Source organism: Sciurus vulgaris, assembly GCF_902686455.1.
Source record: "Sciurus vulgaris genome assembly, chromosome: 1".
NCBI lineage: Eukaryota > Metazoa > Chordata > Mammalia > Rodentia > Sciuridae > Sciurus > Sciurus vulgaris.
In genome coordinates, this window is record NC_136461.1 from 147,620,389 (window position 1) to 147,646,223 (window position 25,835).

At 35.4% G+C, this 25,835-nt stretch overlaps 1 protein-coding gene across 1 annotated transcript in view; it reads right to left on the reverse strand.

The window, feature by feature from the left end:
- Window positions 1-6,279: 6,279 nt before the first annotated feature.
- LACTB2 (lactamase beta 2) overlaps window positions 6,280-25,835 on the reverse strand; it is a 31,421-nt gene continuing 11,865 nt past the window's right edge. The window contains exons 4-7 of the mRNA XM_079106081.1: window positions 15,176-15,354; window positions 13,109-13,257; window positions 9,695-9,776; window positions 6,280-9,061 (exon numbers count right to left, since the gene is read on the reverse strand). Of these exons, the coding sequence (XP_078962207.1) occupies window positions 9,018-9,061; window positions 9,695-9,776; window positions 13,109-13,257; window positions 15,176-15,354 (454 nt within the window). The 3' untranslated portion in view covers window positions 6,280-9,017. The remainder of the gene's footprint in view (window positions 9,062-9,694; window positions 9,777-13,108; window positions 13,258-15,175; window positions 15,355-25,835) is intronic.

The window sequence follows — 25,835 nt, forward strand, 5'->3', positions numbered from 1 at the left end:
CCCGACCTTAGAGAAAAAGTGGTGTGCATTTGAGAGAGGCAGAGTTCTCTTCCTTTATGTTGGCTACTGAATTCTAATTTCAGTTCAGCTCTCAATAAGAGGAACCTGAATTATCATAAATCTCTGATACCCTACTATATTGAAAAACAAAGTTGGGATCTACTACAGAGCTATAAATAGCACTCTGTTAGATTCAGATAACCTTGGATCTAGTGCTCTTCAGTTGGTTTGCAGACTGCAGTGAAACTTGAAAGGTCACTGAAGTCTTTGATTCCAGTTTACCTGGTTTCTCTATGTCCTTCAGTCTAGAAAGTAATGGAAAGATTTGCTCCTGGGGAAAATTTTATGTTTGAGAATAGTATCCATGAAGGAATACTAACTTAAAGTATCTTACCTTGAGATCTGGGTGAGCATTAAATAAGTATGTGTGTTTCATTGCTTTCAACTCCTCATAATTTTTGCAGGAGAAACTTCTGGGACATAAGTGTATGCTCCATTAGACTAAAAAGTGGGAATTCACCCATTGTATGATATTGTGACATTAAAAATTTAAACTGACAAATATATATCTTTTAACTTTTTCCTTTTAAGTATAGGAAAAACATTTCCAAATTCTCTGTCCTTGTCATTCTCCCAAAGGAAAATAACTTTAAACTCTCTCTCTCTCTCTCTCTCTCTCTCTCTTTATATATATATATATATTTCCCCCCCCCCCCCGACCCCGGTATTAACCAATAAAATGTTTATACTTCTATTTTTTTTTTTTTTTTGGTACCAGGGATTGAACCCAGGCGTACTTAACCACAGAGTCACATCTCCAGCCCTTTCTTATGTTTTATTTAAAAACAGAGTCTCCCTGAGTTGCTTAGCCTCGCAAGTTGCTGAGGTTGGCTTTGAACTCACTATCCACCTGCCTCAGCCTCCTAAGCCACTGGGATTATAGGTATGTGCCACTGTGCCCAGCCCATTTCTTGATTTGTCATTTTTTATTGACTTTGTCATCACTGGTGATGATATGGCATTTTAAAATCTCCTATTCCTTTTTCCTTTCATCCTATAAAGCAAGTTTTAGTCAGTATTTACACTTGCCTACGTAAAAATACAGAGCCAAAAGTATTTCGTGATCATCCCCTTTCTTGCATAACTTTTATTTGGGGGGATCAATAATTGTCTCTTTTTTTCATGAGCATAGTTTTATTTAAACTTATAATTTCAATTGCTCAACTATAGCTATTATATGACTAGTAGTACTTTTTCCATCTACATGCTTAAATATACTGGATAACCTATTGACTTCATTTCTACCCCCTGGAGATCATTCTCTGAATTCCCCTCCCTCCTATTCCAGTCTGGAGAAAGTTAGGGGCATACTGTTATGGTTTGGATATTAAATGTCCCTCAAAATCACAAATGCTAATGGCTTGGTCACCAGCCTGTGGCACTGTTAGGAAGTGATGAAACCTTTAGGGGGTGGAGCCTAGTGGGAGGTAGTTAGGTCATGAGAGGGTGAACCTTGAGGGGATATTGGGATCCTGGCTCCTTCCTCTCTCTTTGCTACCCAGCAGCTATGAGTGAATAGATTTGCTCCACCACACAATCACATGATTTCCACCATGATGTATTGCCTGGCTATAAATTCCAAAACAACAGAGCCAGGCAACCATAGATTGAAACCTCTGAAATAGTGAGCCAAAATAAATCATTTCTCTTTAATGTGGTTCTCTTAAGCATTTTGTCACAGAGACTAAAACATATTATCTTTGTCTTTGTCTTAGAACTTCCTTTTGGCATTTTTTTCTGTTGGACTTATGATGTTGGGTTCTTTCCTTTTTCTTATTTCTCTGAGATACATTCTCTAAGGAGAGGTACATGGCAGACACACCTTTTGAGCCTTACAATCACACAGTATTAATTGGTTTTATGTTTCTAGTATACAAAAATTTATCCCTCAGATTTTTGAATGTATTATATGCTCATACCCAGTTACACTGAAAAAAAAAAAAAAAGTGCTCTTTTGATTCATGTTCCCTTTTAAGTGATTTCAGACTCCTAGTTCTACCATCACATCCACAATCTTTTAAGAGTTTTTCTTTACTTCTGTCTTAAAACTTCAAAATGATATGGTTTGGCATGGATTATTTTAGTGTTTTTACATTGTTAGGCAATACATAGACTCTTTCCATTTAGATTCATATCCTCCAATTCTGGGAAATTTTCTTGAGATTTTTCAAAGAAATTTACCTATTTTCAGGTATATATTGGAACTCTTACTTTGATGTTGTAGTTTCTGGTTTCCTCCTGAAATTTTTCCATTTTTTATCTTTCTTGTTCTATTTTCTGAAAACATTTTCAACTTTGTTTTCCAAACTAAGACTCATTTTTGTTATATTTTACTTTCCAAAGCTTTTTCACATAGCTCTTTTTCATAATATCCTTTTCATGTTTTATGAATATGGTACCTTCCCTTATCTCTTTAAGGATACTAATTGTTTTAGTCATCTTTTTATCACGGTGACCAAAATACAAAGACAATTTAGAAAAGTTTATTTGGGCTCATGACTTCAGAGGTCTCAGTCCATAGTCGGCTGATTCCATTGCTCTCAGCCTAAGATGAGGCAGCATATTTTGGCAGAAGGGCCCAGCAGAAGAAAGCTACTCAGTTCATGGTGGGGTCAGGAAGTTAGAGAGGAGAAGAGGAAGGGGTTGCAGGGAAGATGTACCTTTCCAAAGAATGCCACCATTGATCCACCTCCTCCAGTCACAACCTACTTACAGGGTACAGCTCTCATAATCCAATCATTTTACCTTTGAACATTCCTCATAGCCAAACCATAATACTAACAATTACTTTTTTCCTGCATTGATATTTGGCTTTAGAGCCCATTTTGCACTTTTGTAGCTGATGATCTTTGGATCTGTTTATGAGATACTGATTGGAAATGGTAGATAAGTATGTTTGTCAACTGGTAGGCTTCATTTTGGATGTGACAGTTTTGTTGCAGAAGCCACATCTTACTACTGTATGTAAAGTGCTTCTTCCTCTGGAGAAAAATTTGTCAGTCTTCAATCTGGTTTCATATACTTGGCGGTGACTGTTCTGGGAAGAGGTAAGCAAAGGGGAATGGAGGGCTACTATTCTTTCACATATTTTTTTCCCCTGCCCTTCACCTCTAAGAATAAAATTTACCCTTTTGTTTGGTGTGGCTGATAGTGGTGGTTTTCCAGTTAGGTAGCACTGGGAAAGGGACACTGGGGTATATTGCACATATAGGCTTTCAACAACCCCATTTCCAGACCACCATCTTCTAGATATTGTATCTACATGTCCTAATCTTCTCAAGGGGTTTGTAGAGTGAATTGGGAGTCAATATATTACCAGGTGTGTGTGTATGTATATATATATATATATATATATATATTAATTATTGCTTTATCATTGCTCTCATTTCGTCTGCTGTTTCTCAAAATTCGTTTAAAATCCCTATAGTCTCCTCTTACATTTTGTCTTTTTGGATCTGAAACTTCCTTGAAAGGTCCCCATGTGAAAAGCTTTGTTTCTAGCTTGGTGCTACTGGGAGATGGTGGAACCTTTAAGTGGGGACTTGTGAGTAGAAGTTAGGTCACTGGGAATATGCCCTTAAAGGGGAAACTGGGACACCAGCTCCATCCCTTCTTTTTGTCTCCCAGCTGCCGTGAGGTAAGCAGTTTCCTCTGCCATGTGCTTCCACCATGATGGTCTGCCTCATCATAGGGACAAAAGCAATACTGCCAAGTGACCATGAACTGAAAGCTTTGAAACCATAAGTCAAAATAAATCATTTTTTAAGTTGAATTATCTAAGGTATTTATTACAGTAATGGAAAACTTACTAACAAATAGGTTTATAAGTTTTGCTATTATTTTTATATATTCCTATTTAAAAATCTGATTTTAAAAATTTGTCCTTGGAAAGGAGTAGCAATAAATGTGGTCAATCTGACTATAATTAGCATCAAGAGTTAAATTTCTGGAGAAAAATGCTTAATATGTTTTTGCCAACCAATATAATGTTCAATGACTACTAAAATGGATTTGCTGAATTCAGAATACTCAAAAGTTAACATTTATGGGCAATCATTCAGGATAAAATTGGTAGTAACTACTTTGTTAACAATTTAATATCACATCATTTAGTATTGTTGGCCTTCATTTTCCAGACACCTGATACCTCCCTTGCGATAACACTACTGCTCCAGTGACTATCTTGTCCTTGGTCAATCTTTCATGTTTTTTAGCTGTAGATGGACACAATAACTTTATTTATTTTTATGTGGTGCTGAGGATTGAACCCAGTGCCTCACATGTGCTAGGTAAGTGCTCTACCACTGAACTACAACCCCATCCGTGGTCAGTCTTTCTTAATCTTACTTGCCAACTTTTCCTGGATAGCTCCCCCCACCACCCCAAGGTTGTTAAGCATACTTACCTTCCTGTTGCTTCAAGTGCCACCTGAGTGCTGATGACTTCCTAATCTGTATCTCTAACCCAGACCTCTTTCATGAGCTCCTCAGTAGACTTGGGTGGCAGCTTGGGTTTCCTTTTACCACTGGCCATGTACTTCCTCACTGTTTGGGGGCACTACATCATTAGACTCTGTGAAACAGGTTTGGTCCTTTTATTTTAGAATGTTTTTTTATTATTTATGTTTTCAATAGATAGTCCATTCAAGTAATTCAAAATTCAAAAGCTATAAAAGGGTACAGTGTAAAGTTTCCAGTCCTATCCCTTGTCCTTTAGATGTCCTAAAAGTTTTCCTCCTGGGATGTAAGCAACGTTGTAGTTGTTTTTAGTTTTGGTGTTTTTACAAAGACACTTTATGCATACACAAGTAAATACACTTATGAATATGTACCTCTCCTCTCCCCACTTCAATTCCAAACTTGTTTCAAAAGACCCAATGCAGCTGGAACCAAGACTTTCACAAAAGTTAAACTTTGCACCTATCAAAACGAGATACCCTTCTAAATACCCCTAAAGACAGAATAGGGGAGAAAGACTTAATAATGAAAGTTTTCTTGCTCCAGCACTGTCTAAAAATTGGTATCAAGTCTCATTCTGACCTATTGCTCTGATAAGCAGAATTGAAAGGGTAGAGATGTTGCTATTCAGCATTGACAGAATTAAGAACTTTTGCAGTTGAATCTTTTCTCATTTTGAGATATACAAAAGAGAAGCTGTAAAGTGTTTCCTTTAAGTGGAAAGGTCAAAGTACAATAAGATATTGAGAGGGAACACATATTCACTTGAATTTTACTATAGTATATCCATACAATTGCTCTATTTTTTGTCATTGTTAATTTCCTACTGTGCTTAATTTATAAATCAAAACTTTATTATAGGTATGTATACTATCTGCAGTTTCAGACATTTACTGGGGATCCCAGAATGTATCCTCTATGGATAAGGGGATACTATTGTACTCCAGCCCATGTAAAGCATGACTGGATGATGATACATTGATTCCTGTGTTCCCATGAGATTTGTGTTATCCCTGTGACCTCAACCATATGTACCGCATACTCTGGTCATATAAATTCATCCCCAATCTGCAGAATGTTCTGCCATATCTGTTCATGTGCAGACACACAATTTCTTCACACATGACTTTAACAAGTCCTCCCATCTCCCCAATACACCTAACTTTGGCTACCACTTAACTCATCTTTTCTGACTGTGGTCAGCAGCCTTTTATAACACAATCAGACTAGTATTTTTCCTTTACTCCAAATACAATGGCACTACAAATTGTAATTGTATGTCTCCACAAGTAGAGTATGAGTTCTTTTGAGAACCGCGTGGCCATTTTGTTTGCCTTTGTCTCCCCAGACCCTGGCCCAGTATCCGGCACAAAGCAATTTAATACACACCATTGTTTTTGTCAAAGTTCTGTTGCTAGACTACTAATACACTTATAGCTTTCCATCACCACCTCTCTTCCAAAAGATCCACTTGTAGTATCTGAGGCATGCTATACTATAAAAAGACAATGCTTCCATAGATTTTATGAGATTTCCTCAGCGTAGAATGTCCTTTTTATCTCAGTCTCCCAACATCCTTCAAGAAAGAAGTAGGAAGCCTCAAGTTAAAGGTAATTGTACTAGTTCAGTCCATAAAGGATGATGGCCTGGACTAAGAAGTACTGGAGGAATAAGAGTTTAGTGATAAATTCTGGAGAAAGAACAGGCAGGTGAGGATATGGATATGATAAGGGAGGCAAATAAAGAAGAATGACTAATGGGCTTTCTTTTTGACCAATTGAAAGGTATTTTTATTCAAGTAGATGGGATAGAATGGACATAATCAAAAGGCAGACTAATCATTCATGAACTCATAAAGTCAGATTTACTCATTTAGATTTTGCTATGTGTTGATATGCTTTTTATTTTTTGGTGGTATTGGGGATGATATTTAAAGTTATTATTTATCACTTTAACCATTTTAAGGATAATGTTCAGTAGCATTAAGTACATTCACACTTGTTTTGCAATTATCACCACCATCCATCTCCAAAAAATATTTTTGTTTTCCCTGAAATTCCTTATCCACTAAACAATAACCCTACAGTCCTATATGCATCATTCTTTGTCTCTATGGATCTGCTTATTATAGGTATGGCCTGTAAGTGAAATCCTACAGTATTTGTCTTTTTGTGATTGACTTATTTCACTTGGCATAATGTTCTCAAATTTCATTCATGATGCAGCACATATAAGGATCTTCCTTCCTTTTTAAGGTGGTATAATATTCTATTCTTAACATTTTATTCATCCTTCAATGGACAAATGTATTAGGGTTCTCTGGAGAAACAGAATCAATAGTTAGTATGATTATAAAAAGGGGATTTATTAGATTGGCTTACATGACCAGAAGCTGGACAATGGCCACCTGCAGGCTAGAGAGCTAGAAGAACCAATAGCTGCGCAGTCCACGAGGCTGAAGCCCCAGAAAAGAAGAATCAACAGTGCTACCCTAGTCTGAGACCAAGGCTTCTGGAAACTACCTGGAAAATCCTGCAGTGTCTACTTTAGAAGAGTAAGGAAGTGAGAGTCCCATATCCTCAGACGACTGAAGAAGCAATCAAGGACCCATTGAAGAAGAGTCGAGCTTGCATCTGTATCTGCTTCCTTGTTCTTCTAACTTTTATTCCATCCAAGGTACCCATCCTATTGGGTGGTGCTGCCCAGGCTTAGGATGGATCTCCACTTCAATTCACTATCCCAATTCCAATCGTTCCTAGACATGCCCTCATGGACACACCCAGAAGTCTCTTAATCATGGGCATCTCTTAACCCAATCAAGTTGACAATTCAAATTAACCATCATAACACATGTGTTGCTTCTCTACCTTTTGGCTTCTGAATAATGCTGCTAAGAACCTTGGTTCATATTTGTTCAAATTCTTGCTCCAGTTATTTTTGGGCATATATTCAGAAATGGAACTGCTAGATCATACAGTACTTCTATATATAATTTTTTGAGGAAGCACTACACTGTTTTCCATAGCAGCTACACCATTTAATGGTCCTACCCACAGTGCACAAGAGTTCCAACTTCTCAGTTTCCTTCCCAACAGCTGTTATTTTCTTCTACTTTTTTTCCTTTAAAATAGCCATTCTAAGGGGCATAAAGTGGGAGCTTGTGGTTTTGATTTGAATTTCTGTAATGATTAGTGATGCTGGGCATGTTTTCATGTGATTATTGGTCACTTGCGTATCTTCTTTGGAGAAATGTCTATTCAAGTTCTTTGTGAAATGGGTTGTTTGTTTCTTTTATTGTTGTGTTTAGAGTTATTTTGTAATATGGAACAGTTCTGGGTATACAAGTGGTGTCTGTGGTGTGAGAATGTGTTTGAGAGTGCAATGAATATACTAGGAAACTTGGAAAAAGGAGCAGAAAGAAGTGAGGATGTTAAAGAAAATTAAAAAAAATTTGAAGTCTTTACCTTTAAAGAAGAGTCAAGAAAGTACAGTCTTAGGATTCTATGCTTATTTTTAGTATTGAAGTTTGGCAACATTATAAGATTAAATAAGCACTGATAAGCTATCCTTCAAACCTAACCACTATTTAAGACACTAATTATATTAAAATAAAAAAGCCTGTATTATAGTCTTCTAATTTATAACCAACTTTTTGGTATATAATTCATATATAAGTTGATGTCTATGGACAAACATTAAACTCAGAAAATACGTTTACTGCACTAATGAATTACAAAAACTAATTGTTCACATAATACTTTAAAAATCTAATAAATTTCAATTCCCAAAACTGATTTACATGAATCATTTGTGGGATATCATTATAAGAAAATACATATGATATGAGCTATGGAACCAATACTTAATCATATTAAAATTGATAGAAACATGAAAACTAAGCTGTTATCTATAGATAAAGACAAGCATTGAGGAAAAGGAGAGTATATAAAGGTCTGGGCTGGTAAATGAAGCAGTTAGAGAAAAGAATATTACTGACAACTGGTAATAGACAACTAATCTCCAAGAGTAACATCTGGTTTAAATTACCAATTTTTAATTTAATTTTATTTTTTGTGGTACTGGGGACTGAGCCTAGGGATGCTCTACTACTAAGCCACATCTCAAGCTATTTTTGTCTTCTATTTTTAGACAGGCTCTTGCTAAACTTGGGATCCTCCTGCCTCAGCCTCTTAGTCTCTGGGATTACAGGTGTGTACCACCACTCTTGGCTAAATTTTATTATTCTGAAGGTAGCCAGTTTATTTAATCCATAGAAAATTGACAAATTGTTGGATTCTGATTTTTTTGGGAAAATGTTAAAAGATCAAGGTTAAATAATCTGCAAGTATAGTATGTAATTTACATATTTTAGAACAAATATATTGCTTTGAAGTGTATTTTTGAAGTTCCACGATCTATAGTTTCTCTATACAATACATATCTAAGAAAACATACCATCCTCTAAAAGCAAAACAAAACAGAGCTTTCATTAATTTGAAACTAAAGTACAGCTCTCCATTTCTTGTTAGGATCCGTGTTGCTAACTGTGGAAAGAAAATCAGAGTAAAAAAGTAAGAAAAGTAAGTAAACTCACTGAATTTTAGGTTGTCTATGGCTAGAAAAAGATTCATTCTTAAGCAATTTCGTTGCTCAATATAATTTTTTTTAATATTTTGGGACATGGAGACACATTGCTCAGGCTTCTATATGAAATTCAAGCTTTCAAGACCTTTTAAGGATTAAACTTCAATAAATTATTGATCTGACAAATTAATCTAAACAATTACAGAATTACTACTATGGTATATTTGAGTCCACTACATTCACTGCTGTTTAATCTTTCCCTGGTCCCCAATTTTTCATGTACAAAATTCTTTATGGTCTTGGGGTCTGGGAGAAGAGAAGCTATTCTCCTGATGTACTACTCTGAGTGCCATTTTGACAGGTGAAGACTGGAACATTATGTGAGATTCTAATTCCTGTGGGAGCTTCTGGCTCCAATTTGTAGCCAACTTGCCATGAGCCTAGTGCCTGTCCTAGTGCCTGTCTTTCCACCTTAACATGTAATTCAAGGGAGAACTCTGATGGATGCTCTTTTTCTAAAAGGAAGCTAGTGCATCTGTAGAAATATGTTAAATGCTCCTAGTAAAAATGTTAAAATTTGGACGTATACTTACATATTTTCCCTTCTTTTTCTAGTTTTTTCAAATGAAGCAAGATGTTACGTTCTGCCATTTTATGTAAATGCTCCGGAGTATTCTAAAAGAACAAGGGTGAAGAAAAAAAAAATTTTTTTTTTTTAAGAAAACTTATTTTTTTGGAAAAATTCAAAGTAAAAAACAAAATACAACATAAAAAGTTAACACATTTTTACATAGTTATAATCTAAAAAAATTCACTTTATAAATGCCTTGCTTTAGGACACTACATTCCTGTATATTTCTATAGATAAAAATAGACTAAGGTCTAATGGAAGCAGTGTCTGTTTTGTACACTACTGAATTTCAATGGTTAGTATAATGGCACACAGTAGGAATTCATTTATATTTTATGAATGAAGGAATAAATAAATGTAAAATTTCTTCTTAGTTTTGGATGGCTGACCCTATAGTTTATTTATTAGGTTATATGATAACACCTTTATTCTTTTTAAAAAAATTTTAAAATTTATTGCTGAACCTTTATTTTTATTTTATTTATATGCAGTGCTGAGAATTGAACCCAGTGTCTCATACATGCTAGACAAGTACTCTACCACTGAGCCACAACTCCAGCTCCAATATCTTTATTCTTTATGACACAATTTCCCCTTATTTTTACTAAAATAACATAATAATGACTACTGCTGCTTGAATGAAAATCAAAGCAAATATTCTTTTTATTCTTTAAATACAGGATATAATTCTGAAGCCAAGTTTCTTATCTAAATTCACTGTCTCTATTTCTCAACTCCCTAAAAATATTTTGCCAAGATCATCAAATACCTTCAGTCAAAATGCAATGGATTCTTTGCATTCTCCTCGTATCTGAAATCGATCAGCTATTCTCTCTTTCGACGATCTCTTTTCTCGTATTTATCCCACTGCTCTCATCATCAGTATTCATTCTGGACATTTTTCCTTAGATTTCTCTTTAATATTGATGTTTACAGTGAGTTGTACCATTGGTTCTCTTTTGTACTCATCAACTCATCACACGACAACACAGGTATTGATGACTCCCAAATCTGAACATCCAACCCTTAACTCTCCCTGAGCTCCAGTAACATGTTATATATACCAATTTGATTTTCTAGATTTCATCATGTGAGTTCCCTACCCAAGATCCTTAAGTGATCATTCTGAGATTATTGGCTAAAGCCCAAATTTTTTAGCTGTCAATGAGCCAGATCTGATCATGCCTCCGTTTCCTGCCTCATTTCCTGCAACTCCTTTCCTGTCCATCCACAAATACAACCTGTGCTTCAGTCATGTGGCTTCTTTGTGGGTTTTCAAACACATAATGATCTTAAACTGTGTTTGAATGCAATCTTCCCTCTCTCTAGAGTAACTTTCTTTCTCCTCTAGCCTGATCTAAAAAATGCTTGCATCTTCTTCAAGATTCCATTCACGGAATGTTTCTGAATGCTTTCCACACAAGCCTCATTAAACCCCACATCTTCACTAGGTAGAACTGATTTTTATTTTCATGCCATCACAGATTTGGTATAGGATGTGGAGGGAGTTTGGTATAGAAAAATACAAGATCTGAATATTCAAAAATGTCTAAAATCTAAAACCTTTTGTGCATCAGCACTCAAGAAAGTTTCAGATTTTGGAGCATTATTGGATTAGGGATGTTCAACCTGTATAAAGCACTTAGGATAGTGTCCACTCGCATGCAGTCATGTCTCAATAAATGCACACTATTATGACACAGCCAGTAATATGAGTATCTGTTGAATATGTGTGTCTTCACTAAATCACAAATCCCTGGAGAGCAGGGATCCATAGTCATCTTTGTATCTCTGCACCTTCTTATAGTGTGTCATATAAAAATGTTCAATAAATGTTGAATGAATATGTCACTCTAGAATACCATTCTATACCCATAAGGTGTTTAACACACTCACACAGTGAATACACTTCTGGATACACCTCTGAATGCAGAATTGACATTTGTTTAGGTTCTGGCAATTTCTTGATGACTCATTTGTGAGGGTTAGAAGAATTCTGCTATCTGTACTTAGGTTAGAAACAAACAAAACTCCTCAATGTACCTATATATAGAGATACATAGAGTCTATACTCTAGAATTATGAGGAAACAATCTGTTTCACACAATTTATATATTTACATTACTCTTTTGCAAATTAATTTTTCCCCCTTGGCAGTGCTGGGTATAGAATTCAGGGTTTAGCACATGCTAGGCAAATGTTCTATTAGTGAGCTATAGACATAGCTCCCAACAATGACTTTTTTTTAATCTTTTATCCCTCTCTCAGAACAAAACACAACGAGTTTAACTGTTTCTTGATGACTTAAAGACTATAGGGACATTAAGGTCCTTTACTAATTTGAAATGGCCCCAGCGTACATTTTGAAACTTGTCTTTAGTAACCATCTCATGCATTTTATGGCTGTATTTGATGTGGCAGTGGGATTCAGGTAAACTTTTTCTTCTTTTTGGTACTGAGGATTGAACCCAGAGGTGCTTTACCACTGAGCTACAACCCCCCAGATTTTTTTGATTTTTAAAATTTTGAGAGACAGGTTTCACTAAGTTGCTTAGGGCCTTGTGAAGTTGCTGAGGCTGGTCTTGAACTTGTGATCCTCCTGCTTCAGCCTCCTGAGTTGCTGGGATTATAGGTGTGTACCACTGCATCCTGCAAACTGGTAATCTTACTCCAAAGCCTATATTCTTAACTGCTAAGCCATTTCTACCAATACCACAGATATCCAAAGAAGATCTGCTGAAAAATTGAGTAACACTATTTGATTGCCACATAGTGCTATTACTCAGTGAGGTGCTCAGAAGTCACACTTGGAGGCATGGGGCTCTTTCATTACATATAAAATTACTCATGTTCTTTGATGGGTATTTTTTTCTTCTGTTAGCTATTGCTACAATTTTCCACTGCCATTTCCCCAATATTTGTCTCTAGCAGATTGCCTCACCTCATCTGCTGCAGGTTAGGGCACTGAAAGACAGCTAGAATAATACATATCAATATAAAACTGGTGCAGTTTCTTCTGCAGAGTAAAGTACATAAGGTTTAATTAAGATGGCTCAATAAAGTTCTTTTTTCTCCTCTACGACCAGTTTTTTGTTTTTTGTTTGGTGTTCTAGAAGGTAAGACTATTACTCTCAAGTCTAGTCAGGTGGCAGAACCTATAAAGTTAACAGACTTGTCCCAATCTGGGATGTAGTAAAAAGTATAGTCTTTTTATTTTTATTTTTTGCAGTGCTGGGTATCAAACTCAAGAAACTTCACACATTCTAGATAAGCACTTTACCACCAAGCTCTATCTCCAGAGCTATACAGTCTAGTAAGTAGATTGTTTATTCTAATAAATTTGTGGTTTGTACCAATTAACATAAATGAAAATTACCTTGTAAATAATTTTGACAAGATCAGTTACCGTAAATGACTTTTCAAAATTATCACGAACTAACGTAAGTATTTGTTCTTCTCGAGTATTTCTGTGAGAAATATATTGTAGAATTGTAGCTTCAGCATTGGGGATTACTGGGCCATGTCCTGAATTAAAATAGATATATAAATTACTTTACCAGATAAAAAACATTAAGTACAAATGAAGTTACTTCACTCTATGTAAAAATTATTCAGATGATATATTTAAAAAGCTATACTAACTAATTTATATACTAACTATACAAATACAGATTATTTGGAAAGTTCTACAAGTTTAAGGAGTTAAAAATTATGTGCAATGCCAAAAAGTCTTGGAGAATTATATCAAAATCTAATCTGTTAGATATCATTAAAATACAAAAGAGATTTTAGCAATAAAGCATAGCAATAAAAACAGCAACCATAATAATATCAACGGTAATATTTACAGAGTGCTCACTACGTGCCAGGTCCTGCTCTGTAAGCTAAACATACGTTATTTTTACAAGAATCCCAGAAGGTAGGTACTTTTATTATCCCTTTTTGATAGCAGACACCGAGGTACAGGGAGGGTAGATAACCTGCCCAGAATAAAACAGCTAAGAGAGGGTGGAGCTGGGATTCTGATTTGATAGTTTTTAACCACTCTGTATTCATAACCACTGTGATAAGCCTGCTTATAAAAAATGACTTTTGTAAAGGGGGAATGTAAAATGTGGATTCATGGAAGTGATCAAGATCTACATTCACAAAACAGTAGTAGAACTTTAAGAACGTATGTTTAGGCTAGTAATTCAGAAATTCTGACAACCCGAATTAATCATACTGAAATTTACTTGCTTTTTAATAATACAAATTAATGCATTACACAAGTCTGTAAAAGGGATGTTTCAAATATTTGAGAATAAAATGTCCAGAAGCAGGTTAACCTGCTATTTTGTAAAGACCACTGGTTTTAGTTAAGATAACAGACTACCACATATTAGCTGTGTGACTGCAAGGAAGTCTCTGATTCTCATTAAGCCTGTTTCTTCAGCATTGTAATAGGTACACCATTACTTACTCCAAAGGTTTTTTGTGAGGATGACAGCTAGAAAGAACTCTGCATTGAACCTGATGGGTAGCAGGCTTTATTATTTGGTAACTATGGCTACAGAATGTAATTTACCTGTGAACAATTGCTGTGCTAATAAGCCAGTTCACTGTACTTACTAAAGCAAACACTCTTAAAACCCTTTGTAGGCAACTTAGCTTGAATATGAGTGTACCCAAAATCTATTCTCTTTAAAAATAGCTATGGAGTGTCTATTCATTTTAAATCACAGTATTAATCTAAATGCCCATCTCCATTGTGTATTTCCTTATTCCCTCAGCATTAGGAATTAATAAGAGAATGTCAGCACACTGTATGGACAGATCTTTCCATGGATGTTTGGATAGGAGCATGTTAAAAGGACTTGGAAAATTAAGTAACCTAGTTCAGTTTTCCTTCTGGACCTTCTTGTTGGGTCGTGTCTTTCTTAGCTTTTAGGATGGAGGAGAGATTCATATTGCAAAGCACTGCAGTGATTTCTGAGACACTAACAAGAAGTTTCTTTTTCTGGGGAATAGAAATAAATATACCATTTTACAGTTTCTATGGAAACAACTGATTATTTCAATATTGTGAGTTAAGAAACTAAAGTTCAGAGGTCAAATGTAATCCAAGGTTGGAAAGCTCCAAGGTGGTCCATAATAGAAATCAAGTTAACAAAAATGATGGGGTTATGGAATGAAAAAAATTTTCCTTTTCCACTGTAAGCTTATTTTTCTTTATTTGACAGTTCTATCAATAGCTGTGTAGATGCTGAAAAAAAATTCTCATATCTTTGTAATAGGTTATCAATATAACTCTTGGACTTCTCTTTACATTTAACTATATGACTAAATAAAACTTAGGGATGTAATTTAAGGATATAGTTTATAAGTGTTTCTTCTATGGAAGCCAAAATGAGCCTTCATCATCTGATACGAATGGCTTGCTCAGTTAAAAAAAACTACCCACCTGGATATATAATATCAGCTTTGATTTTTAGTAACTCTTTTAGGGACTTCATATAATCATAGAGGTCTTCAAATATAGTTGTTCCTTCCCCAAGGATGCAATCTCCAGAAAAAAGGGCATTTTCCTCTTCTAAGAGTAGAGCCATATGATCATCAGTGTGGCCAGGTGTGTATATAACTCTGTTTGAATAAAGGAATAAGAAACAATAAAATAATAAGTATAAACTCCTGAGCTTAGAAGAAATCTTGGGAAGTAAATTATTCTCTATCCTTATCTTTGGATAAGATACAAATAAACTATGACAATGAAATTAAAAAGTTTATTTCTTGTGCCCACTGAAAATTATCAACAAATAATTCTCCCTTTAACTAAACCACATCTCTGACTTTAAAGTGAATATTTAATACTTTTCCCATTTTTTTTATTTTATAAATAATCAAGCACAGATTTTAACAAATTTTGAAAACAGAAAAATTAAGGACTTAAGGACATAAAAATCAGCAATCATTTTTATTACTTTTGTTAAATTTAAGAACATAATTGTTTTTGCTAACATGGTGATGCAGCCCTGCAATCCCAACTACTCAGAAGGTTGAGGAAGGAGAATCACAAGTTTGAGGCTGCCTGGGCGACTTAGTAAGGTCCTATCTCAAAATTAATAAAATAAATAAAAAAAATAATAATAAAATAAAACAAAGTAGCTTGGAACTCTAGCTCAGAAGTTGAGTGCTTCTGGGTTCAACTGCTGGGCACCACACACACACACACACACACACACACACACACACACACACACAAAGAACACAATTTCTTTTCTGTTTTCTATGCATAAATTTAAAAAACAAAATTATAATATTGTTTGAACACCTGATTTTTAAAATTTGCACTTATTACACAGTATTTATTACATCATTAAATATTTTTCAAAGACAAGTATTTAAATGCTTTGCAAAGTAGTTGGCATAAAGTTACATACTTCATAAATGATATTTTAGTAGTAGTTATATAAAGGTTTAAAAGAAATCTTTCATATGAATGCAAAAGAAAATAATTGCTGTGTATTCTGACTGCCTTCGTGGTGGCCCAGATAGAACTGGGGAATAAATCTGTGGGTTAAAAAAAAAAAAAAAAAAAGACATTTTTTTTTAGTCGATTTTTTCTTTTTTGGTTCCAGGACTGAACCCTAGGGCACTCAGCTACTGAGCCACATCCCCAGCTCCTTTTTATTCTGAGACAGGGTCTCACTGAGTTTCTTAGGGCCTTACTAAGTTGCTGAGGCTGGTCTCAGCCTCCTGAGCTGCTGACATTACAGGAGTACACCATTTGCCTGGCTTAATCTATTTTTTCTAATTAAAAAAATTAAATGAGAGGGGGAGGGAGGGAGTAAGGGTATGAAAGATGGTGGAGTGAGACAGACATCATTACCCTATGTACACGTATGATTACATGAATGGTATGAATCTACATCATGCACAACCATAAAAATGAAAAGTTGTACCCATTTGTGTACAATGAATCAAAACACAGTCTGTAAAAATAGAAAAAAATTTAAAAACAAAAGCACTCTGGATTGACTTTATCCTATACCATGCTTCTATTTACCATGCTTTTATTTTTTTTCTCTTCTAATTTTCAGTTTGTTTATAATCAATAGAATCGATATTATAATCAATACCTTTAAAGCATGACAAATACTTTATTTGAAGAATCTTATTAATATTGTATTTTAACTACATCTACAATAAACTTGTTAAACAAAGAACTACGTCTAAAACATTTCTTTGCAAAGCATGTACCCCTTGATTTCAGTCATATAAAGACTTAATCCTTTGTACTAGTTATTTTTTCCTTTGTATTAATCTTGTACTTTGGATTATAATTCTTTTACATAGGTTTCACATTGTTTTCTTATTTATCACTGAACTTCACAAGGTTATGAGTTCCTGAAGGGTTGTCTTAACTTTATATTCCCAGTGCTGGACACTTGGTGGAACCCAATTTATTTGCATTGTTTTCTATGTGTCAGGCACTGTCTTCAGGAATTTACAGGTATTACACATGTAGTGCTTATACTACTTTCGGGTGGGTACTTGTTATGGTTTAGATATAAAGTGTCTCCTAAAAGCCTCTATGTTAATGCAGGAAGGTTCAGAGATGAAATGACTGGGTTGTGAGAGTTGAACCTAATCAGTCCATCCTACTTTGAATGGTCTTGGTGGTAACTGTAGGCAGGTGGGATGTGGCTGGAGGAAGTTAGATCACTGGGATTCTGACCTGAAAGGGTTCATCTTCCTTGTGGCCCTTTCCCCACATTTCCTTTTCTCTCTGCTTCCTGATCAACATGAAGTGATCAGTGTTCCTTCACCATGCTCTTCTGCTCCGATGTTCTGACTCATGTTAGGCCCAGAACAATGGACTCAGCCAACCATGGACCAAATCTCTGGAACCATGAATTGAAATAAACTTTCCCTCTTTTAAGTAGTTCTTTTTGGATATTTTGGTTAGTTATGCAAAGCTGACCAATGCAGTACTAGTGACCTCTAAACTTACATTTTATATAAATGAATCACAGGAAATAGTAACAAATGTCTCATGGAGTATGGCTTAGATTGTATTTAACTTAAGAAACTAATTTCTATCCCCCCCCCCTTTTTTTTGGTACCAGGGATTGAACCCAAAGGGGCTTAACTACTGACTCACATCCTCAGCCCTTCTTTATATTTTATTTAGAGGCAGGGTCTTACTGAGTTGCTTAGGGCCTTCTAAGTGGCTGAGGCTGGCTTTGAACCTATGATCCTCCTGCCTCAATCTCCTGGGTTTCTGGGATTATAAGCATAAGCCACCACACCCAGCAGAGTATTGCATTTTTATGTGCTTGGAATATTTTTAATAATCGTCTTGATAATGGAATATTTTGGGGGGAAAGGGTAAATGTAATTGCCACATTTGTATAATAATACTTAGGAACTAAACACAGATTTTTGGTTACAGACAGTGTAGTAAACACCTGTTTTCTTTGTTCTAAAACACCAAAAAAATTAGAATAAAGGAGATTTTTGTTTTTAATGGCACAAACCCACAGGAATGAGAAGAACGGGAGAGGAGACATATCATCAAATATTTAGAAGCTACAAAGAAAGATGAGTGATAAGTGACTGATCTAGCCATGAGAAAACTGAAACCTCAACATGCAGTGGTGAAGACTAAGAAACAATCAGATTTAAACTGTAGAATCCCCCAAAGTCTAAGGGTTTGGGACCTAAGGAATCTGCAAGCCCTGGGTTCAATCCCCGGTCTGGAACAAGCGAACAAACACCACCCCGGTACAAATATTCAGATCTTCAAATTCCCACCTCACTTTAAGAAGTGTAACAAGTATTCCAATCCTTTTAAGGGAAAGACAGCAGATTTATTTAATCTTTGAAGAGGAAAAAACAGGCATGGAAGGAGATAGTGACAAAATACTAAGAAATGAATTACTTCAAATACAGGTAGATTTTTCAAGCTGCCTTTCAACACTCAGCTTCCATAGTGCTGGCAGTTAGCCTTTCCCCTACATGAAATTAGAAGAGTTTTCTAAGTTATTTCACCAGCTTAGGAGTAAAGACCCTAAGGTGATGACGCTGGAAGTTTCTCAACTGAACAGTTCATCCAGATCACCCTACAGAGAGGTTCAAAACCCACAAAAGCCTTTCTTCTCATTCTCGGAGCTCTCGAATAGCTCTGTAGTTTCCCTCAGATGACAACCAGTAAACATCAGAGGATAATCAGGCTTTCTAGAATCTAAAGCAAGCCTCTTGTGTGGAAGACAGTGAATAAGAATAAGCAAAAAATTTAGAGACAAAAAATTATGAGAAAATCTTCCAAAACAAACAAACAAAAAAATCATACCCCATGGATTATAAAATCCATTGCAACTAAGAAATAAGATAGGTTAGCATAAAAGGAACATTTAGGAAACAAAAAATGTCACTGAAAATTAAAAATTTGAGAATGGAAAGAGGAGAGGAGAAAAAAAAAATGTTAGATGATGAGTATAGGAATTCTAACAAAATAGAAATTTTAAGTAAAAGAAAGTACATGAAAAAGAACAAAACAGATGAGAAAACAATCAACAAGCAATTTCAATAAAAATTTCTAGAACCGAAGAAAATCTTTCCAGACTGAACAGGCTTATCAAGGATTGACGAAGATACTTTTCTGTGACCCGAACTTTGTTCAGCTTCTCTCAGTCCTTTCTGATGACAGGGTGTAGAACAAGCTCCTAAAAAATGTGGCACCTTTTCATACTGAGAATATTAAGCTGAAGGAATTTGAGAAAACTAAAAGCATGAAATTCTCTCTGATCTCCCTGCTGTTCTCGCCTGAAGTAGATTATAAAACAGAATTCTGACCTTCCTCTGAAATAGGTCACAAGCCCCTCACATGAGATGTGTTCCCTACACCCTGATGAAGGAACATCCTTATTTCTGAAGGCAGAGAATAATCTGAATAAACAGGTTTTGCTAAATTCCCTTAGCTCATACTTCCTTTGTCCAACCATACTTGTTCATGACTATCTACTTCATCAAACAGCATAAAAATATACAGGTTTTCCAGCTTCTTTTGGTCTTCATTTCTGCAGACTCCTAGGCCATAGAAAGCTTAATTTTAAAGTGGTATGCTTTTTTCTCTATTTCTGTTTGCTAGTTCTATTTTCAGATCTAGCTGGGGGGACCTTAAAAAGGTAGAGAAGAACTTCCCCCTCTGTCCTAATTTGAGCGAGAATCTTGCTAAGACAGTTTAAGGAAAACCTCTTATCTTTGGTAAATTATCATCTTGGCCGGCCTTTAGCAATAATCCTATCAGGTTGGGTTAGCCAGAAATCCCTTGCCTGTTTCCTCTATAATTTTCCATTTACTGACTGCTACCCTGCTCCTTCATCACAAATCACCACTTGTTCTTGTTGGAGTTCTTGTTGCGTCTAATACCTATACCATATGGCAAGATCCCACTGCAATGGTCCCTGTATCTCTTGCCATGGACCCCCTTCAACAAAGTCTATAAGCCTGTCTATGTCATCAACACGTTATCATGAATAGTTTTCTCCTTAACAGGGCCCAGAACCATAAACATAACTGAGAAATTTCAGAAAAAAAAAAAAAAGGACAAGGAGAAAAAACAAAACCAAAAACTACATGATTAAAAAAATGATTAGAAATCAGAAGGGCTTCAGATTTCTCAACAGCAGTGTTGAAACTAGAAGGAAATAACATCCTATGTACAAAATGGAGAAGGGAAAAGAGTTTCAATTCAGGTTCTATAACCAGAAAATCCTCTTTAAAAATTTAAATTCATTTCTCAACTAATGCATTAAAACATAAAAATCATACATATTTATAGAGTACCTACCACACGAGGTTTTGATACATGTATACAGTATATAATGTTTAAATCAGGTTAAACTTATCTATATCCTTAAACATTTATCATGTCCTTCTAATAAAGTCTACTAAAATACTTTCTTTCAGCTTTTTGAAATACACAGTACATAATCATTATCTATAGTCACCTTACTCTGCAATAGCACACCAGAACTTCTTATTCCCATCTAACTGTAACTTAGTACCCATCCCGTAAACAATTTTTTTCTTTTGATATTAACATTTCCTTTATTTATTTATTTTTTCCAGGTTCTTTTTATTTTTTTAGGTTATTTATTTTTAAATTTTTTTACAGACTGCATTTTGATTCACTGTACACAAATGGGGTGCATCATTTTGTTTCTATGGTTGTACGCCATGTAGATTCATACCATTCGTGTAATTATACATGTATGTAGGGTAATGATGTCTGTCTCATTCCACCATTTTTCATACCCCTTCCCTCTCATGTCCTTCTACATAATCTAAAGTTCCTTTATTCTTCTCTCACTCTCCACTCCCCAACCCCCATTATATATCATTATCCACTTGTCAGAGAAAACATTCGGCCTTTGGTTTTTTTGGATGGGCTTATTTAATTTGGCATGATATTCTCCAATTCCATCCAGTTATTTGCAAATGCCATAATATTATTATTATTATTATTTATTTATTTTTTTGCAGTGCTGGGGATTTGAACCCAGGGCCTTGTGCTTGTGAGGCAAGCACTCTACCAACTGAGCTATATCCCCAGCCCATAGTATTATTATTCTTAATGGCTGAATAATATTCCATTGTGTATATATACCAGAGTTTCTTTATTCATTCATCTTTTGAAGGGCATCTAGGTTGATTCCACAATCTAGCTATTGTGAACGGAGCTGCCATAAACACTGACGTGGCTGTGTTACTATAGTATGCTAATTTTAAGTCCCTGGGTATAAACTGAGGAGTGGGATAACAGTAAACTTTAAGTTAGATTTTAAAAAGACACATTTGGGGCTGGGGTTGTTGCTCAGTGGTAGAGGACTTGCCTAGCCTGCATGAGGCACTGGGTTCAATTCTCAGCACCACGTATAAAAATACAGATTCACTGACAACTAAAAAAAATATTTAAGAAAACACACCTTTACCACCTACAAGGAAGGCTGAAGCAGCAGGATCACAAGTTTGAATCCAGCCTGGGCAACTTAAGGGCCTTGTCCCTAAAGAGCTGAGGATGTAGCTCAGTGGTAGAGCACTTGCCTAGTGTGAGGCCTACGTTCAATCTCTAGCACCACAAAACACAGTAACAACAACAACAAAGTGAAGTCTCAAAATCCCACCCTTTCTCAGGAAACTCTTAGAGTTGGGTTTCCAAATAGCAGGGGTATAGGAAATTTATGGGTTATAGGAAATAGGTGATTCCACTTTAAAATTTATGGGCTATAGGATATAGGCAAAGAAAAGCACCCGCCACCCCCTCCCCCAATAAAAGGAACTCTGATGACAGCTGCATCAGGCCTGGAGGAAAACCAGTCCAGACTATCCAGACTGGAAGGGGCAGACGAAAGCTTCTTGGAAGATGAAGTTAAGAGAATCCCTGGCACACTTAAACATCTTGAGAGAAGGTTTATATAATCAGATTTGAATAAGTGATAAGTGCATTATTAACTGCAAGGAAAACAGGAAAGGGAAAGTAAACATACTTTACTGCATGGTTCAGCTGTATAATAGTCTTAATAATGTAATCATTATAGTGCCTACAATTGTAATAATGTAATCATTGAATATATAGAGCTCCTTCTTCCCTCTCTCTACTCCTTTCTGTTTTTCTTCTTCTTGCTCTTTTTGATTCTTTCTGGAGAACCCGGACTATTATCCAATTTCACTAATACTGTTATAAAAATATTAACTAAAATATTAACAAACAATAAAAAACAGTGAAAAGTAACAAGATAAAACTCTTTAAAAATCCAGTAATATAAGATCACCGAAAATAATAAAGCTAGGCAGAAAATAAGCTCATCTCCATAGACTCTGAAAATGACATTTGACAAAAGTCAGCTCTTACTAGTTTTTAAGATAAGTGAAATGACTACAATTTAGGGTTCTTTGCCAAAAGAAAAATTAGTCAAAAATTTAATATTAAATGTTGAAACAGTAGTCTTTTTATTGTTAAAAACAATAGAGTGTAAGAACACGAAATACTAGGGTAGTGGGGAACAACTATAATTATTGCTTTTGGTACTGGGGATTGAACCTAGGGACGCTTTACCACTGAGCTACATCCCCAGTCTTTTTATTTTTTTATTTTGAGACAGGGTCTCACTAAATTGCTTAGCTTTTTTAAATTGTGGCACCTGGCCTAGAACTTATAAACTTCCTGCCTTGGCCTACCGCATGTGCCACCAAGTCTGGCAGGAACAATTATTTCTCAAAGGCCAATGCCTGACCGTTAAGAATTATTATGCTTTGATGATTTCCAAGTGTATGTCTTATATTGCAGACAATTATTATAGTTGTTCCAGTGATGAGGTATTAAAGGGCTGCTTGAAATAATTATTTTTGTCTGATTAAACTTGCAACCACCTGATAATAGAAGTATTCAATGTTATATGAAAATAATTTCAGGAGGTCTTTTTCAAGCCAACTATAAAACTTTGTTGGTGTGTATCTTCTCTTATGGCAATTTTTGAGTACACAGAGTGCATTAACAGACAGAACTCCATTTCTTTTAATCTGTAAAAACTCATTTGGAGAGCTACTTTTTTTTAGTCTGCAAACTGTTTTAGCTGTCAACATGCTTGTATTAAATACCTCCTTTATTATTCCTAACCTTTGCCACACCAGAACTCAACAATTTTTTATTTTCTCAGTTGAAGGCAATAAGATATCTAAAACTAGGGCACTGGAAATTCTAAGTCACTTGGGTGTTTAATGCCTTAATTTGCATAAAACTGTGTTAAAATTCAGCTCACACAGGCAGGAGAAGAAAAGGAAATGACATCAGAGGTGTTTTGCTAAAGATCAGAAGAAATGCAACCGAATCCATCCCATTCATCAGTTACGCCTCTTCTGGGCCGAGTGGACTTTATAAGGATAGCACTTCAGAAAACTCAGGACAGTGAACAAAAGTTATCTGGTCAATTTTTCTTCAAGAAATTAAATTTAATTCTCTGGAAAATTCCTGATGGTGATGCCCAAAGTCAAATTTTTACCAAAAATATGTTCTAGCTTTCTAATTTTTACTAAAAGAGTTCTTGGTGAATATTGGTTATGTCCTATTTTTATTTTTGTTTAACAAGGTTGGCAAGTAGATAAGATTAACTGGACAACAAATACTTGAAGACTTATGCACTTTTTTTAACCTTCTATTATGGAACTTTTGCTTAAGAACAAGTCCTCAGGTAAATACTGAAAACAACTGGGTTTTGCTGATTTATAAAAATAGAAATCTGAAACTACAGTCATCAGGAAAATAAATGTTTTATTCAAGTTTTATCGTAATTAGAAATTATATTTTAAGAAAAGATTTATCAAGTCATTTTTTTTCTTTTTTTTTTTTGTGGTACTGGGGATCGAACTCAGGGCCTTGTGCTTGCGAGGCAAGCACTCTACCAGCTGAGCCATCTCCCCAGCCCAGGCATTTTTAAAGAATGTGTAAGCTTTTTATTTTTGATTCTTTGTGTTAATTTCCTTCCAATCTTAAAATAGATTTCTATATTTAATTTGTCCTAATCAGCATGTAGCAAAAGAAATATTAAATGTAATTTAGATAACATTGAGAATTTTGGCATCAATTTACTCTACAAGTCCAAGGTAGTGTTCAACTAAGGGGGAGATAGTGATAGAATGCTAGCATGAGGGGGGGCTTTTGGGGTGCTGATACTATCCTGTCTCTTCATTTGGTGCTGCTCATATGGCTTGTTCAGTTTGTAAGAAGTTGTTGTATTATACACTTAGGATATGTACATTTTTCTGTTTATAGATAACACTTTAATAGAAAGTTAAAAAACTGTGGTCCTGCTCACTTTGGTGGTAGTTAACTTGCAAGGGCTGAATATTCTCAATATGTAAGATTAGATATAGATGTAATATCCATCATTCTGTGATAGGGTGATAAACCAGTACTGCTATTCCCAAACCTTTGAGACAGAAAACTCAATGAACCACTTGCTGTGTCTACCTCTTATACTAGCTTGGCCCAGGGCTGGCGTGCTATGAAGGAAATGCAGTATTGTTAAGAATATTTTCTGAAGAAGTAATATGTTTATTTTCCTGTGATATCATGAGAAAATTATATGAGATGCTACTGTATTTTCAACAAGAGTATTTTTAAGACAACTGTTCAGTAATTAGCTGGTGTGTAAGTTATACAGTGATTTTGTAAATCACTAGCATAGTGGGGAAGGTATTGGCTTGAAAGAATACATAGACACCCATTACTTTAATTTTTTTCCTTATTCAATTGTTCATCTCCGTACCTGCTCATAGATACTTACTACACATAGGATAAATGTTTAGTGCCTTCTATGTGCCAGGGATTGGGAACAAAAAGAACCTGGTATCTGCCTGTGTTGGAGAATGGTTAGCTAATAACCAAAGCCACTTCTTCTTTTTCCTGGGTATGCAGTTGAACTAAATTTCCCAGCCTACCTATGGTTAACAAGGGGGACACGTGACTGAATTTGCAGTCCATGCAACAGAAGGCCTGGTCCATAAAAACCTATTACACAATAACCCTTCCATGCTCTTTTCCACTTGCTGGATTGATTGATGTGAGCGTGGTGATCTTGAAAACCACATGCAGAGGAGGGTGGAATCACAAGATGGAAGGAACCTTAATCATTATCCTACTGAATACATTGAGGGCCACTTGCTAATCAGGAATCTTTTTTGGCTTTATGCGACCGAGAAACCTATTTTGTGCTTGAGTCATTATACATTTCTGGTTGGTTTGCTATGGCAACTGGCATTAACTATTATTGTGAACTTAAGAAGCTGATTACCTTTTTAAGGAGACGCCCACTCACGCACACAAAAACTATAATACAATTTAATAAGTACTATAATGAAATAATAAAATTTATATAAAAGCTGGAGGAGGGAGCAGTTAATTCTGCCCAGAAAGGATTCTCAAAGTTAGTAGCATGTGAACTGGGTTCTGGAGAATAAATAAATAAAAATTTACCAGGGAGACAAGTATGGGGAAAAGGGCAATGCCCAGAAAAGGGAAGATTTAAACAAAGGTATGAAAACACATACTATGCCAATGA